This window comes from Botryllus schlosseri, chromosome 10 (genome assembly GCF_051294905.1).
Source record: "Botryllus schlosseri isolate E-star chromosome 10, Bs_hap1, whole genome shotgun sequence".
Classification (NCBI taxonomy): domain Eukaryota; kingdom Metazoa; phylum Chordata; class Ascidiacea; order Stolidobranchia; family Styelidae; genus Botryllus; species Botryllus schlosseri.
This window is the reverse complement of record NC_137245.1, coordinates 21,358,443-21,376,584: the sequence shown is the minus strand read 5'-3', so window position 1 is coordinate 21,376,584 and position 18,142 is coordinate 21,358,443. Positions and strand designations below refer to the sequence as shown.

At 41.2% G+C, this 18,142-nt stretch overlaps 2 protein-coding genes across 2 annotated transcripts; both read right to left on the bottom strand.

Moving 5' to 3' along the window:
• Positions 1 to 3,871: 3,871 nt before the first annotated feature.
• LOC145448473 (uncharacterized) lies at positions 3,872 to 6,277 on the bottom strand. The gene is made up of 4 exons (XM_080326855.1): positions 6,094 to 6,277; positions 5,879 to 6,028; positions 4,828 to 4,957; positions 3,872 to 4,098 (listed from the first exon to the last, which is right to left on the bottom strand). The coding sequence occupies exons 1-4, from the start codon at positions 6,222 to 6,224 to the stop codon at positions 4,030 to 4,032; spliced, it is 480 nt and encodes a 159-aa protein (XP_080182981.1). The 5' UTR covers positions 6,225 to 6,277; the 3' UTR covers positions 3,872 to 4,029.
• Positions 6,278 to 13,961: 7,684 nt separating this feature from the next.
• LOC145448472 (uncharacterized) lies at positions 13,962 to 16,291 on the bottom strand. The gene is made up of 4 exons (XM_080326854.1): positions 16,095 to 16,291; positions 15,887 to 16,033; positions 14,390 to 14,519; positions 13,962 to 14,117 (listed from the first exon to the last, which is right to left on the bottom strand). Exons 1-4 carry the CDS (start codon positions 16,223 to 16,225, stop codon positions 14,046 to 14,048), a joined length of 480 nt encoding a protein of 159 aa, XP_080182980.1. The 5' UTR covers positions 16,226 to 16,291; the 3' UTR covers positions 13,962 to 14,045.
• Between the last annotated feature and the right edge of the window lie 1,851 nt (positions 16,292 to 18,142).

Sequence of the window (18,142 nt, the reverse complement as noted above, 5' to 3'; positions counted from 1 at the left end):
TTCCCTTAGGAATTACTTTGTGATAAGTTTTATAGTTGACTATCGAAGTAACAACATTTGGTTTTAACCATCTCTCTCTTCGCACCTGAATTAAAAGTATATATGGATCCGTGGCATTGCGTGCGTGCCTAATACGGAATGCATCCACGGGCTCTTAGGGGTAATCACATTACCTAACACAAAAGAAAGCAAACAAAACATGTAGGGCAGATTAAGACTCTGCCATGAATATAACGTATAAACACAGGCGTAACCCGGATGAAAAATTTTCGGCTGCAAATATATATATAGGTAGAATTTTTTTCAAGAACCCCGCGACGTCGCATTGATGACGTCAAAGTGTGCATATCGACAATGAGAGACAGGGTGAAATCAAGATATATCTATGTCACGTGACATCTGATTTCAGAAATTGTTCTATTTGTACATGCTTCGGATCCCAAGTATGTTTTCACTGATATGGATACGCTGATACGTATTGCACGAGTTATAGTCACGACCGCGGTCCGACCAAAGTACAACAGAAATGCATGGAAGTAGCAAAGAATTAGTAATAACGTGTACCCCCACAGTAATTATACGTACCAATATGAACAAACTACAATTAAAAATACAGATTGCTTCTGGTTTTATTATATTAGCATAATGGATATTTTGTTAAAATGTATAGGCATTACAATACAATGGTAAAGAATTATTATAGATGACAAAACGCCATGAATACTAACCAACAATAACGTAGAGTGGAAATTACTCTGCAAATCGCAAGCTCGTTCATGACGATTATAATCCATTGCAGACATTAAGAAACATGAATATAACATTGCAAGCTGCAATACGGTAATTCTAGCAGCCGCGAGAGATAAGACTGCCAAAATTGGCTTTGACGAAAACTTCCGAGCCCAAAAGCGATTTCAAGCCTATTGGTATACTGGTTCGAAATGCGACATCCAGAAAGCATTATTCTGCAAGTAATTGCTGGCTGCAACGTTTCGATCACAATGCAGGCGTCCCATAAAAACGTTCCAATGTCGATTGCGTTTTCATTTAGTTTCGATAACTAAACAAAAAGTATACCTTTCCTAAACAGTCATGGGATTTTTCCTAGGCACCGACCAACGACGCTCTCTCGACACCATACCATGATAATGATCACAATCATGACAGAGACGACATTTTTCTTTAGCCTGCCATATGCTCCCCATTTCCCAGAAAATGAACCACACATTTTGCAAATATTTTACATTGCATTTCGGTTAAATAAATAGGACTGCTACCATAGAACAGCCGTCCCCGTGAGTTTCTTTTTCACTTAAAAGTAACTTGGAGTGGTTGCATTATAGATCGAGTCATATCAACATTTGCAATTCTGTATTTTTATCGTCCCCTCGACCTTATAGCCTGCAATCGCCTCAAGATGTCGAATCTTACTTTAAGGTGAAAAGAAAACGAATTTATCGATTATTTCTCATCGATGGAATAGAAATACGATCAGTTAAGTTACAGCGTGCTGAATAAGATGTTTGCAGTGTTCGTCGGCGAATGTGGAGTGTCACTGAACGGAGCCATTAAGTGAATCAACGAGCGTATCCAAGAGATGTTAAAAATGGCGGTAGATTTTAGTTATTATCGTTATCGTTATCGTTTTCACAACTATTTACTTACTTGAGTAGATTTAAAGTCAGTAAATTCTACTTCTAGTTGAAGTAGTTTTAGGTTGCTTATGGAAGATTTACTTCTACTCGTACTTGAGTAGCTTTCGTGACTACATTGACCACCTCTGCTACTGCAACACTGATGGGTTACAGCCGTGACTGATTTAAGTCAGACTCCAGAATTCCTCTCGAATGTAGAAGATTTATCCAGGTTCTTCATCGCCTTCTGATCCGCGTAACCGGTGTTCTACAAAAGCTTATAGAATGATAGTCGGAGGTGCCATGAGTCGTAAACTGAGGATTCAAAATACAAAAAGGACAATGTAGTCGAAACACCGTAAATATACAAAAATAATCAATAATTATATTGGTACTGATCTATATGTTTTATCCCCACACGAACTAGGGATGGTGTGAACCTCTGAAAGGTTCAGGTTCGTGTGAACGCGAACCTTTTTATTCCAACCCTACATTTCAGTGAAGTGATATAAACTAATATACAATTGTACATGTACAGCGCCGACTCGGGCCACATAATGCCACAATGGTACTGACTTTTTGAACGTCGTCAAATGTATAAACTGGAGCAATCAAATGATATAATAATCCCATAAAATCAAAATCTTCCGCCGCTTTACCAACAATTTCGACGAGGACTTGCAAATGAATATAAGCTTGGTCTAGGCCAGACCGGACAATGTATTCGGCGTCTGAGTGTTGCTACGTTGATGTTGAGCAGAGTGTAAAACGGGTTTTACCCCATTAACATGTTATACAGCAGTAGCCAACACCCCAATCGCACGGATTTGATTTTTATGATACAATAAACATCGAGATTGACCCCGTATATGCTTCCTAGATTTTTTTACATCAGACAACGATATCAATTTCATTGATTGATTGTATAAACATCATTCGCTGACCTACATGTGGCGTATTTCGCTCTTGATGTTGCGTGATTGCGGGTCAAGCTCACAGCAGAGAGTCACTAAATATTCACAAAAAGCTGGATATTTCTAGCAAACTTTGTAACAAAGCAGATAAAATTATTGAGATGATCAGGGTACATGCTCCTTTAGTGTTGATTTTTATGCTGCCAGCGCCATGCATAGAGTGGTCCGCAGTTGTAATGCAATAAATTTCTGCCAGATATGTTAAAATGAAATGAAAATTGTAATATATGAAAAAAGTTCACAGTGCAGAACCTACCAAGGTTCGTTTGTGAACGTGAACCTCTAAATTTCCGAGGTTCACCCATAGAAAGCGAACATGAACCTCACGTTCACGCCATCCCTAACATGAACAACCCTTAATGACCCGATGCCTGCTAAAGTGGAATAGGCGCAGTTCCTTAATCCACCGCCATCGGCAGGTGAAACCGTGGTTCTAGTCTTGGTAGACGAACTCCTGGTAGAATCGGAGGTTTACGTGGGCTCCATCGCGTCGCTGTTGTCATGGTGTCTTAATGGTGTCTTGGCAATAAAGCCCAGAGAAACGGTCAATGAAAAGAGAAAGGAAAGCGCCCGTCAAAACAGGAATGACGGACTAACCAACAAGGTTGAACATTGTTGTATAGGTAACTAGGTCGATGTGGAATGTGGATGCTAGATTGTTTATTACATCGCAATGTGTCTTGTGCGTGGTTTTGTACATGGTGTGTCTTGAGCAGAGGTGGTCCAAGTAGTCATCGTTGGTACTCAAGTAGAAGTAACATCGTACATTTCGACTCAAATACAAGTGCAAGTAGGTAAAACCTACCACAAGTACTGGAAAGAGTTACGTCGTTACTGACAACCTCTTGTCTTGAGCGGATGAAAAATTCTACGATTATTGTTACCGCTACAAGCTGCAAGATGATCTGTCTGCAATTACAGCAGCCTGTTGCTAGGGATAAAACGGTCAAGAAATGACGTTGATGAAAAATTTCAACCCCAACATCACGTTATAAGTTGACGTACGTGAATCAGCCGCCCTAACATCAATCTTGATTGTAATTGCTCATTGTGTATTGTCTGGTTTTTCACGACCTGTGCCACACAACGGAATATTTTCGATCGCCTCGTATACTCTATTATCATTTTATCTAAAAATATTCTCAAATCAATACATCACAAGATTGCGATATATTGAAAAGATGGGAGGGTGCCGAAACAACCTGGAGTAGTCTTTTAATCAGACACCCTCCTTTGCTTACACTGCAGCATGTAAATAAGAGGCAGTATCAGTAAAAGTTTATTAATATTTTCATCATTTCGTCTCGCAACATTCTTTGGCCAGAAAATCAATCACACAAGAACACGCCATATGTACATAATATACTTCAAAACACCGCCAAGTTCATATGATCAACAACATCAATGATCACATGTCTGTCTCAATCCTGGCTTTGAGCAAAGAAGTCATCGATAACGATCGGTCGGAAGCAACTACATCCATTCGGGATCTAAAATGAAAGGACGCGAAGAGTAACAATTACACTTCCTTCCAGAAGAGTTCAACGCAAAATTATCTGTTACGCATGCATTACGCTCCCACTACCTCAGTCCGCTTGTTTTGCAATACATATTTCAACTCAGATACGCTGCGGTTAGGCTCGGCGGAGAATTACATGTAAAGGCACCACAATCAATATTTTTGCGCCGTTGTACGGTAAGCACACTAAGCGTAACAATTACTTTCCTCCGAGAGTAGTCTGACGCAAAATCATATCTAATGTACGCATTACGTGTACCTGTCCATACTAGCATATTCACTTGTTTTCAAAAAAAATAATTGAACTCAAAGCGGCTGCAGTTAAGTCCGGCGAAAGATATCATACAAATGCAGCGTATTAATCAGTAATTGTTTTGAGCGTGGTGCGCTTCATTCCTTGTGTGGGAATACTTCTTCAATATACAGGAGCATAAAACAAGATCACGCTATACTTTTCTTCGACACTTACTCACTTATTGAGTGGGTCATGGATAGTCCGTGAATGAACGGATTTTATTTTTATTTTTGGTTGCAGCCGGATTCGTACTTTGTGTGAAACTGCCGGGTCGGATTCCATTTAGAAGAAACAGGATCGGAGTCGGACATGGGAATTTGTCGATCGGCCCCACACCACTACCCACTCTCTCACGTGCATTTACACGCGTTAGACACTTTGTAGGCCTACTCCGGGTTGTCTTACCTTGACCCAGGCGAGAATTGCGTAGTAAAATCCTTTGTGTTTAATGATTACGGATTTCTGTGTCCAACCAAAAGTAGTGTAACAGTAACATTTTCTGGAGCTAAACTTGGAGCAGTATTCCCCTTCGTCTCTGCAAATATACAATTAAATAACACATTCATGCAATAAAGCGTAGGCCTACATGATGTGTGAAGTTGGATGTAAGCCTATATGCATGTGCAATGTGCATTGTATAATTTGCCCTGTGAGTATCTATGTGTGTATGAATTTTCCGTATAAATGGCTGGGAGCCATTATCATTTGCATTTACAACGCTTCTTCTATTTCTCCATTCATTGAAACGGTAGTTAACAAAAGTAATTCATGCCACCAAATAAAAATCGTAAGGTGACGTACTGCGTATTCAGCGCGAAAGCAGATGCAGCTTACGGTGTATAGGCCTATCTAAAACAGTGCTCTCCAACCGGTGTGCGGCCTCAAGTGCACCAAAATATGCATGGGGTGCAAAGGGTGCATCATAAACTTGTCACGCTACAATGACCAAATGGTCGAATCCTAAAAGTCAGGTAATTAAATCCTGGATTTACGAACATTCTGTGGATTGATCGCGCAATTGTATTTGATATTATTATAATTATCATGTATGGAGGCAACTTTCTTTGTTCAACAAAGCCGTTTTGCACCAGCTATTAGGAAGTAGATGATTCTCTTGCCAAAACATAGGATTTTCAGTGGTATTCACTACATTTGGTAATCCGTGAATTATATTGAATTGTAGTTTTTTGAAAAGTATTTACACAATTATAGCATAGTTATACAACTAGAAAAAAACACAATTTTGTTTTTTTAAAAGGCCGTTGTTTAAAACTCTGTTTAAAACATGTTTTAAACAAAATGCTTTAAACAACCAATTGTTTTAAATGCAACCCTATCTACGTTGTAGAACCGTTCGTTCTTCGATCGACGAAGAAAATATCATGAAATCAAACGACTATATCGGTCGAAGAAGTGATGTATAGTCCTCGGTAGATTCTGCGAAAATTCTACTAACCGGCATCGTACCCCGTGGCCTACGTAGGTCTTGTAGAAGTCAAATTCCAAACCGTAGTAATATCCGGATTTTAGATGAATATCACAATTGCGAGTTTTGCACTTGTTGTCATTGACAATCCAAGACGGGGAGCATTTGTCTCCCAGATTTCTGAAAAACAATCAACAGAATCTGGTCGCGGAGCAGACACAAAAAGGTCCTGCCTCCTCGTTTACTTGACTTCCGGACAAGTGTCAGTCGGAAGTTTGTTGAGTCTTTCTTGCCTAATTGAAACCGGTTTCAGTTTGTTCGGTCCATCGCAATACGCCAGGACGAAGACAGCCATCAGTACGAGGATCGATTTCATGATCTCTGGTCAAGTACTGGATATTTCAAATAGATTGAATATACGCCGAGTTCTGCGAGTCTGGTGCTTTTATAACGATCAGCGCGACGGTGAATAGCCGTAGGGAATCGAATCTCCCTCACTATTTGTCCCATTTATACCCTTGAAATAATGCGAGATATCGTGACGTCGATCGCGAAGTTTGATCACGACTTTCAGACACGCAGGTGAGGTTTCGTGAAACTCGACTTCTGGTATCAGGCATTACAACTGAATCGGTCGAAATGACGAATGAAGAATCCTCTCTTTCTCACTCTTTGACAAATTCAGCGGCTCATCGACTTGCATTGTCATGTGGTTTATTCCAAATAAACTATTTTTCACGTATAATATAATGAGGTTTGCATTTAAGCAAATAGTTGTTTAAAACACTTTGTTTGAAACATATTTTAAACAGTGTTTTAAACAAAGGCCTCCAAAAACTTTTTTTAATTGTATAATTATGCCATAATTGTGTAAATTCTTTCCAAAAAACATGTTCTGTGAGCCTACGGACGATTACCACCCGATATATTCGACGTATGCGATATGGCATGGTTGGAACCCGCGAATAGTCGGGTCCACAGCAATAGTACGTAGACATAGATCATTGGTACGGAAGGCATGTTCTGATGATGATGACCACCGACCGTAAAAATGCTCCATGACGATTTAGTCCTGGCGAAAGATTTTTTTTTTCCGTACATGATAGAGTTACCATATTTTTGACCGCCGCAGCTTTACTTCAGTGCTGATTTGCGGTATCTCACTCCAATTTCACAGTCAATTTGACCAATATTCTCAAAAAAGGGACAAAATCTCAAAAAGGAGCACATTTGGGCTTCCTCGGAGGACATTTTCAAAAACGAGAATGGAGAATTTTGACCCTGATTTGGGGTATCGGAGCAATTTGCAATGCTTTGTTACACCTTGGAAATCTTTTTTACATATAGTTCTGGTGGTTCGCGTGCGAAACTGATTGAATTGTATCAGTCGAGTCACATCACAAAACCAGCATATATTGTATTATTACATTTCGAATTATATTTATCAAGTTGCAAGTAAACAATAACTTCATATTGTTAATTTATTCACTAAAAGCTTTTCGACTGACCCTCATCAGTAGCGAACGTCAGTGATAGGGTGGATCAAATTCGGAATGTATGAACTATTTTGTGTCTAAGACGTAGTAATAACAAAAACAAACAACTAGTAGACGGGCAAGATACGGTAGTAACGATACAAAACAAACGTTAACGAGCACATATTCGGTTATAAATAACCGAGAACACAGCACACAACATTAATGAGACCTTGAACGCGACAGTTTTTCTCAGAGAATTTTGTTGCCTTGGAATTCGTGAAGCTCTCACGGTCAGGACCGTAACTGCCGCACCCCAAACCCCCCAATTGGGAGGGGCCCGAGCTCGAAGGGGGCCCAAAATTATTTCATGAATTAGCATAAATTATAGGGTATTTTCTGAAAATTTGTGCAACTTTTTCAAAATTTTTTCGCGCTGCGCGCGATTTCAAGTTGCCAATTTTCTTTATTAATGGGTACTCTTCCCCCAAGAAAAAATACGCAACATTTATAGAAATGGGCATTTCAGTGTTGGCCATTACCGCGCCACGACGAACCAAGACGTATAAAGTCTTAGATCATGCAATATGCGACTTCAAGAAGTGTGCCAGAACTATCGGCAGCTAGAAAACTTTGGCCGAAAGGGACTGCCCTTATACTGACCGAAAACTTCGTTATATATACAAATTACGTATAGGTTTAATTGTCCATAGGGGCCTAAATGACAGGCGCCGAATGTCTTGGCAACCTGAACCTCACAAGACAAATACCATCCCGCAGAGGAAATTAGATGGCAATGAAGAAATCTATATTTTTTGATATAGCAGACAAGAGGTCACGAAATAACATCATTAAATTAATAGCAATATATATGCAATTCCCGATCATATTGACCGACTCAGTCATGAATTATAGAAATTTCGTCGCGCTTCCAGAAGTTGGGATTATCACCCTATGGGGGGCCCAAGACCACCGTTTTGGAGGGGGGGGGCTGACGAAGGGCTGTTACGGCCCTGCTCACGGCCTATATTGATCGATGCATCTATACGGCGAGAATATGGCGGCGAACAAATTCGATGTGCACATAGAAATAGCAATGATATTGATTTTCATGTTGCACGGTGCGGTACCTTGCGCTGTCAGCCATTTGATGGGCCTGATCTGAAGATATCGGAATCCTAATACCTGATCTTATACTAAAATTGAAGTATAGAGGCATGTCGCTCTTGTGGGGCATATTGTTTTGCCCCGTGTTGGGATGGTGCAACTCCTGTCGAACCAAAGTTACAAATGAAGAAATCTATTTAAATCTAAATTCCTATTAGCACCGCCGAAAATTTATGATCTTTCGATATAACAAAGAGACCTGTACTGTACGTGTATTTGCTTGAAATTTGCATTTTGACGCCATCGGATTGTGTTTTCATCATGAACCAGAACCTTTCAAGGAAATAATCAAGCCTAATTCAAACATCCCAGTAGCCTCGAGATATGAAATGGCCAAAAGTGCTGTCGACGAAAATTTCCGAGCCCAAAAGCAATTTCAAGATTTCGATCCGGTTGAAGATGAGACACCCAATTTGAAAGCAACAATCTGCAAGTGTTTGCAATGTTATGATCACGAAGGAGATATCTCTCAAGCTTCCCAATGCCGATTGCACTTTAATGTAGTTTCGATTTGCGAACAAAAGGGGCCTCTCCTCTCCAGAACAGACGGGGGATTCTATCTTGACACTACATGACTACAATTTTCTCGATGCGCTACATGGGAATAATCCTGATCATGACACACCGTTTCGACTAGCATTTAATGTATGATTTTGATATATATAATTTATTATATGATTGATGATAAAAAACGTTAACGATAGTTTCGGCGGTTCTTTTCTCCCTGCTAAATGCTCATTGTCCCCTTTACCAGGTGCCCTAAATATATGAGATATGCGGAAACTAGAAATCGCCAAGTTTATGTATCAGTTCCACTTAGGTCATTGCCCCGAATATTTCAATGACTTCTTCACCTCAGAATCAAAAGCGCACAAGTAGGCTACGCCACACGTGCGTCCACGTCGTCCAAATATCATATGATTGACCGAAAACATCATCGCCGTACCTGACGTGTGGAACAGTATCCCGACGGCCATCCGACAGTCGACGAGCATGTCCACATTCAAGTCGAAATGCAGGCAATTTCTACTAGATAAAAACCAGTCCGCCCTCGAGATTACCTGACTAAGACTTGACGTATCGATCTCGCCTTCCGTGACATACCACCGCATTTTTTTGTCGCTTGCTTTTTAAATTATACTATCTTCTTTTACTTTTCAGTCAATGTGGATGCCTCCTCTTTATATCGTCTAGGAAAAGGTGGATGTCTGACTCCAAGGACTATACTCCAAGTCGTTCCGACATCTTCCTATCTTTTCATAGTATCGCATTTTGTGGTGTGTTGAACTGATAAAAATTGCTAATAAACCGAACCGAACCAGTAAAAACCAACGACATATTTATTCAAGTATTTTACAGTGGACTTTGGTTGAATTTATAAGACCGCTGCTATACACCAATCGTCCCCTCTAGTTTCTTTTTCACCTATTAGATCGGGTAATATCAAAGTTTGTAAATTCGTGTTCATTTTCTGCTCCACTACATAATATAGCCTACAATCTTCTCAGGCTGTATAATCTCACTTTAAGATTAGATTTTTAGGGCGAAAGAAACGAATTTATCGATTATTTTCTATCGAGGGCATAAAAATACGGTCGCGTAAGTTGTAACGTATTGAACGATATAATTGCCGTGTTCTCCGGCGAATATGGGGTGTCGCGAAAACTATAGACGTTGAATTTAAAAAATATTTTACATCGGATTTTGGTCGGGTAAACGAGACCATGCACCAGCCGTTTCCGGAGTTTTTTCACTTGAAACAAGGCTGCCGTAGTTTTCGTAATCGAGTAATATGAAGGTTTGCAATTTTGTACTTTTCTGCTCCGTGCAGTCACATAAGCCATTACAAATATCCGCGTGAGTTGGTCACAAAATGTTTTCAAATACCGTATGCGGTATAGGCTAATCATCGAGAGAGCTAATCGTGGATGGCGGAGATTCGTCTGCTCTCGTTTCTGTTAGCCTATGTCTCTCCCGATACCGACATGAAAGACTTCGTTGTTGTGTGTGGTAGTCATGGTGTATATCGACTACGGTGGTCACTGGTCATCTACACCAGGCCGATGTTTTCGTATCACGATTCCGTATATGCCGACACGGTCTACTTCTAGCCTTATTTGAGAGACCGCTCTAGTTAATCATTTTGACCCAAAAGCTCCAAAGTATCTTTAATGTACAAAGTTCTTTCACTCTTAAAAGTGGTACAGTGCCTCTTTAGAGAGAGAGAGAGAGAGATATGATATTCTTTATCGCCTGCACCTTCGAGATGCTTTGAACACGGAGTTGCGATACGGCCGTGAGGTCATCTAGTCTGCGCCCCCGTATTTTCTCCTCTATGCTGTACATGATTGCTGAGCGCCTAGCAGAATAGCTGCAGATACCAATTTTCAAGTCTTTGGTATGGCCCACGACCTACCGATCGAGAAGCTGGACGCATAACCTTTACAATATCTCGCTCGGTGATGATTTAGACACGATGCTCGCTCCGTGATAAAATACCTAGTTCGAAACATTCAGTGGAAAATAATTCGAGATAGCGTGACGGAGTATTCTAATGGGGGGTTGGCGATCTAAATGTACGCGCAATTAATTTTACATGAATTATCATAAACCACTGCATACATGGAAACATGTTGCAGTCATTGCTGGCATATATTTCGCGCGAAGCGCAACGAAAAATTTCGAGAGTTGACAGATTTCGGAGAGTGTTGATTTGCAATGAGAACTCGGGTATATATAGAACTGGTGTTCTACTATATAATCATATGTCCCTACTGCACCCTCTACTGCGACGCCACTTTTCTTCAGCGCCCCCCTTGCCGCATCCCTGAGTCCAACCCCCCCACATTTCGCCCCTGAACGTTTCCGTCCCCTTCAAAATCCAAATCGCCCCCTGGTGGAACTGGCGACCAGGTTAAGAAACACTGGTATAAATCACACTGTTACGACGCCATGATGAGTGATCATCGAATACTCTGCTCTAGGGGTCGGCAAACCCAGGCACGCGTGCCATTTGTGGCACGCGGGATGATTTTTCGCGGCACTCCAAATGATTTGACGCAAACTGTTATAACCATGTTTTTGCAGAAAATGCAACAGAAGTTTTCAAAATGTTCAAAGCTCGTAGGTGATCCCAAATTATTTCGTAAATCAACATAAAATAGAGTCTTTTAGGGCCGATTTTACTTATCTTTAAATTAATTTCCGCGCTTCGCGCGATTTATTGGACCTGATGTCTTGATTATAATGTGGGAACCCCAAATAAATAAATATATTTGTAGAAAATGTTTTAAAAGCAAAGCATAATGTACAAAACTGAGTCAACCGTATTAGCAGTTATGAAAGAACGTCAACCAAATATCGTATGAAAGCATTTGGATGCTTCAGTCTAGGAATGTTCACTGTGCACTGTGCAGCCTACGGGAGCGCAACTTATGAATCGGCATTCCGACGCTGGACATTTTCACGTTATAGAAGACACGGCATAGACATAAAGTTTCGGACAACATGTGACCATGTGACTCCTGTGCGGTGTATGCGTTACCAAATGATTGGCGGTGATAAAACCTTGAAACAAAATAACCGTCTCATGCTAGCCAAAACGTTCCAGACCCCGGAATGACCAGCGCCGAATAGTCCAGTGCCCGCAGCTTGAGCCGCATGTATCAAATGAGACTGTTCGAGGAAAATAATTAGCCCCGTGTCGAAATGCGAATTTAGAATCGTGTTCGTCTCTCAAAAGGAGATATTCTTTTAGTCTCAACTGGCGGCAAGCGATTCCAATATATCCGGAGCAACGACAATCTTTACCTAGGGTTATTTTGGGAATCTGAAAAGAGGACACTTTTCAAAAATTTCCAGACTTACAATACCGGAGTAAAATCCGGAATAATTGGGAAATTTGTTGCGACTTTGTAACTGGTTGATTAAAAAACATGAAAAAAAGTCATGTTTCTGGCTCAACTCCCGAAGGTTCCGCCGGACCGTCACTGAGTACTGATTTCGAATATCTCAGTTGAAATTTAACATATATTTAGCCAAAATTTTCAAAAGAGAGGACAAATTCTCAAAAAAGTGGTTATTTGGGCGTCCTTCGAGGACACAAAAATCTATCATTGCGCGACTGAAAATAAATTATGTAAATATTACATGTAAGCGATTGCTCGGGTGTGGTAGCGACCAAAACTAATTCCATACGTGACCTATATTTCAAGAATCACTGGCATAACGGATGCCGTAGCCAGCTGCAGAAAAACGGTTGTGGTATGCCTTGCTTGAAACGTTATATAATAATAAATTGAATGTTTGCACCAAGCTGGTAAAATGTGACATTTTGCCACGCTGCACACGAAAGGTGGCCGGCCCCTGCTCTACTCGCCTCAAATTCAGAATCGAGTCACTAAGGTAGTCAATTTTTCCCAGCCCTATATAGTCTTTGGTAAATATACCGGAACGTGATTGTTATGAGCACAGGATACAACAATATATTCGACAGTTATAGTAGCCAGCTTAACCGTCAAGAAGTGATGCTGATGAGAAATTCCAAACCCGAAAGTCCCTTTTTTGCGTAGGGCAGTGGTCGGGAACCTTTTTCGCACGAAGAGCCATATTGGCCCAATATTTTCAATTGTCACTCCCAAAGAGCCATACATGTCAATCAACTGTTACGTAACAATTGAACATCCTTGACGTTGGTAGCACTAATATAGATGATTAGTAGTGTGTGCCATATTTTTCTGCCCAGATGGTTAGGTGGAGCCAAACATGGTCACTACAGCAGTACATACCGACTGTGTGATATGTCAGTGGCGTGGGGTTAGTGGAGGAAAGTGAGGCAGTGCCTCAGATGTCGTCGGGGATAAGTGAAGAAAAATTGTGAACCCTTAAATGGTTATTGGTATCTTCCATCGGTGTGTATGAATGACTAAATTTTTATTTCTCGCCGTTCATACGGAATACAATGTGTATTTTAAAACCGCATTTTCCTACAAGTTTCGCCATGTCTGCTATCCTCTTTCGTCAATCAAGGTATCGTGCAATCCCAAATTTCTAGGCGCGCGATGGTGGTTAGATCGAGGTCGCAAGTGGTGTTAGTCGCCGGTGCGACAGCAACTTAAATTTGTGGATTTTGAAAAGAGGGCGGTACGAGCATCTGACCATGGATACCTCACTGTCCTGATCTCTCAAAGACATGTTTATGCTGCCACGAGAATAATCATTGCCGCCGTTCTGAAAATTTACTAAAAAGTTGCTGTAATATTGATTAATTAGCTATAGGTTCCCGACCACTGGCGTAGGGCCTACTCCAGTTTTCTACGAGACATCTGCTAAAATCCGCGAGTGATTTCTAATTGTGAGATGTTCACTTTTCACGACCTGCCCCACACAACGGAATATTTATCGATCGCCTCCGATATTCCAATAGCTTCTCCCCAACATTCGCAGTGCAAAAGCATCAATCGCACAACATATCCATCATATATATCTATATAATATGCTTCCAACATCAGTAAGTTCATATCGCCAGCATATCACCGATGAATCACATGTCTGCCTCAACCCTGGCTTTGAGCGAAGACTAGGTCGTTGAAGGCGAACGGTCGGAAGCAACTACATCCATTCGGGATCTAAAATGAAGGCACGCGAATCGTAACAGTTACACTTCGTTCGAGAATAGCAAATTTATCTCTCACGCACGAATTACTCTCAAGTCACCTCGCTCCGCTTGTTTTTCGATAAATATCATAACTCAGATTCGCTGCGATTTAGTCCGCGTGTGGTACGGTATTTTTTACCTCCTACTCACACACAATACACACGTATACCCACACTCACACAATTTCACATACAAAGACAGATACCTGTAGGCCTATATACCCGCTCTACTGGTTCCTCTTACCTTGACCCAGGCGAGAATTGCGTAGTAAAGACCTTTGTGTTTAATGATAACGGATTTTTGTGTCCAACCGAAAGTCGTGGAGCAATAACACTTGCTGAAGCTGAACTTAGAGCAAGATTCTCCTTCGTTTCTGTAAAAGTACAATTGATTAACATATAAATGGAACAAAACGTAAATTTCATTAAGAATTAGGTATTAAGAAGGAGCGTGATGTTCGCCGAATGTAGGCTTATATAGCATACGCGAACATGCGCAAACTCCGCATTTATGTATGAATTAGTCCGATGCATATGCGAACCAGTTTGATATCACATACATTTACATCATTCTGTTTTCCACTTATAGATAGGGTATATGCTAGCTACGGGGCGAGAGTAATTCACGCCACCAAATAGAAATTGGAAGGTGACGCACTGCGTTCGGAGAGAAAGAACATGTAGTTGTAGCTCAATCTGAATACTTACGCCACGACAAATTACGCCACCACAAATGCATTACCGATTCATTAAAGGATATGGAATTGGGGGTTCCAGGGCAATGAGCGCGATAAAATTTACCCTTTGTCTTCAGTAGAACAGCATCTTTCGAATGGTAACGGATTTATCAAATGTATAGCTCTCGGTAAGCCAGTCCAAATATTGCCTTCAATTTCCTTAGGTCAAATGGAGAAAAGGACGTGGCCCAAACGCAGTCAGCCGTTGGATTTTATTGAGTCTCTACACCAGTGTAGGAAGCTATTATGGGATATAAATTCCATAATAATAATAATTACCAATTGCTTCCTACAAAATACTATCGCAAAAGAATGAGACGGCTATACCTAGGCCGTGTTATTTTTGGCATATGCCAAAAATATCAAAAATAGCTTATTTTTGGCATTTTTCAGACTGTATTTTTGACAATTTTGGCATCGCCATGAATTCATATTTATAGATTTGAATTAGCCATGTAAATTGCTTCAGTTTGGTCTTTCTTATGAAACCGAAGTCACAAAACATGCAGTATGTCCTCACTCTGCCATCAAACAGCAAAATTTAAATCCGAATTGAAAACGATGTTGGAGACCAAATTTATCCGATACAGAAACGAGTGCTTCTGCAATATCTATTCCCAATAGTCGATTTACTATGCTTACAACATTACCGGCATTCACACGGGTCACAATACTTACAATAACAATTAAAAAATGTTTTTGATACGTTTTGCTAGCAGCCGTCACTACCCAACCAATGATTAGAAGTCATGAGGGAATTTAATAATCAATATAATATGAAAAAATATCCACCCGAATGAAAAACTAGGAAATGACTGCATATATATATGTATGGTGCGTATAGATCTGGAGGCCTTTTGCACAGGCAGTGTTATCTTTGCATATGGTTTTGCATATGCATTTGGTTCCCGAAATGCCAAAAATAACACGGCCTGGCTATATCGGTCGAAGAAGTATGCTCTCTTCAACGTGTGGTAGGCCTGCATAGTGCGACGTCCTCTCACCTGCATCGTACTGCCTGAGAGGGGTAGGTTCTGTAGAAGTCAAATTCCAACCCGTAATAATATCCGGATCTGAGATGGATAACGCAATTACGAGTTTTGCACGTTTCGTCATTGACAATCCAGGACGGGCATTTGTCTCCCAGACGTCTGAAAAGCAAATATCAGGGTCCAGTCGAGGAACATTCATTGACAGTGGTTTCTTGAGTACTTCGGTTTCGGACAAGTTTCGGGCAGAAGGATATCGAGTCTTTGTCGTCCCAATTTCACAGGTGTCAGTTTCTTCGGTCCGTCGCAATACGCCAGGGCAATGATAGCCATCAGTACGACGATCGATTTCATGATCTCTGATTCGCGGGCTAAATACCTGATATTGCGAATATATTGAATGTACGCTGCATTCCGCCGAGTCTGGTGCTTTTATAACGAACGGCGCGCCAGAGGATTGCCGCGGGAAATAGGATCTCCCTCGCAATTTGTCCCATTCGTACCCTTGAAATGACGCGAAATATCGTGTCGTCGATAGGCGGATTTGATCACGACTTTCAGACACGCGGTCGCGGGTGAGGCGTTACGAAACTCATCTTCTCGTGTCACGCAATACAGTCGAAATGACGAATGAAGCCTTTTCTGTCTGTCTCTCTCTCTCTCTCTCTTTCTCTCTCTCTCTCTCTCTCTCTCTATCCATCTCTCGCTCGCTCTCTCCCTCTCTCTCTCTCTCTCTCTCTCTCTCTCTGACTGTCTGCCTGTCTGTCTGTCTGTCTGTCTGTCTGTCTGTCTGTCTGTCTGTCTGTCTGTCTGTCTGTCTGTCTGTCTGTCTGTCTGTCTGTCTGTCTGTCTGTCTGTCTGTCTGTCTGTCTGTCTGTCTGTCTGTCTGTCTGTCTGTCTGTCTGTCTGTCTGTCTGTCTGTCTGTCTGTCTGTCTGTCTGTCTGTCTGTCTGTCTGTCTGTCTGTCTGTCTGTCTGTCTGTCTGTCTGTCTGTCTGTCTGTCTGTCTGTCTGTCTGTCTGTCTGTCTGTCTGTCTGTCTGTCTGTCTGTCTGTCTGTCTGTCTGTCTGTCTGTCTGTCTGTCTGTCTGTCTGTCTGTCTGTCTGTCTGTCTGTCTGTCTGTCTGTCTGTCTGTCTGTCTGTCTGTCTGTCTGTCTGTCTGTCTGTCTGTCTGTCTGTCTGTCTGTCTGTCTGTCTGTCTGTCTGTCTGTCTGTCTGTCTGTCTGTCTGTCTGTCTATCTCTCTATCTATCTTTGACAAATTCAGCAGTACAAACTATTATCATGTCCATAATTGTCCCTGGCAGCTTCGGGTGTCAATTATTGTGCTGAATACTGTGCGTCGAATATATAATTCGTAATGCATTTTGTGCCGAGAGTTTAAGATCGTACATTGCTAACACCTGTCTCATATAACTATACTTTATGATAGTTGAAGAGCTATTTTAGCGGTCCGGTCGAAAGTATACGAAGCTAGTCGATGGGCAGGTCTAATTCGTTGTTGCCCGCATCACCCTGAACTGTCCAGTGTATCCAATGCCTACACACTTCATCTGGATCACGGCACACAAAAGTGTCGGTGGGTATGAAGCGGTTGATGAGATGGTAAGATCTGCTGCGTTTGGAATTATCCAGTAAAAAAACGAATTCCGAATGCCAAGGAATTAAAACTATTCTTCACTGAGTATCCCCGCAGGAAGTCACATTTCGACATTCCGGATGCGAAAGATTAATTTCAGTAACGTGACGATCAACCTCGTTTCATTTGTATCGTAACACCTATTCCAAACTTGATTCTGCGATGGCGCGCATTTAGTGACTGTAGAAACCGGAGGTGTAGTTTTGCCATTACTGTCTATTAGATGACTGCTTCAAGAAGGAGGCACATTTGTATCGGCTTAGTGACCGAGATTTGATAATGTTGACCCAAATCTTGCGTTGAGGGGCAATTGACAATGCTCTGCTATAAACACATTGTAAATTTATTCTACATATAGTTTTGGTAGTTCGCGTGAAAGACACTGCAAATAGTATCAGTCAAATCTTAACACGAAAATCACATACTCCATTTTTACATTTCAAATCATATTTTTTCAAGCAATACGTCGAAACTGCGGTTCTACAAAAATTACCTTGAGATTTCAAGGAGTCACGCAGATCTCGAGGTGAATTCGAAATTGTGGAAATTTGAATGACCTAAGGCGAAGCGTCCGTTACGCTTTTCGCATTTAACTTGGGTGTAGCGGGCAGAGGAGGCCAAGGCAGTCATCGTT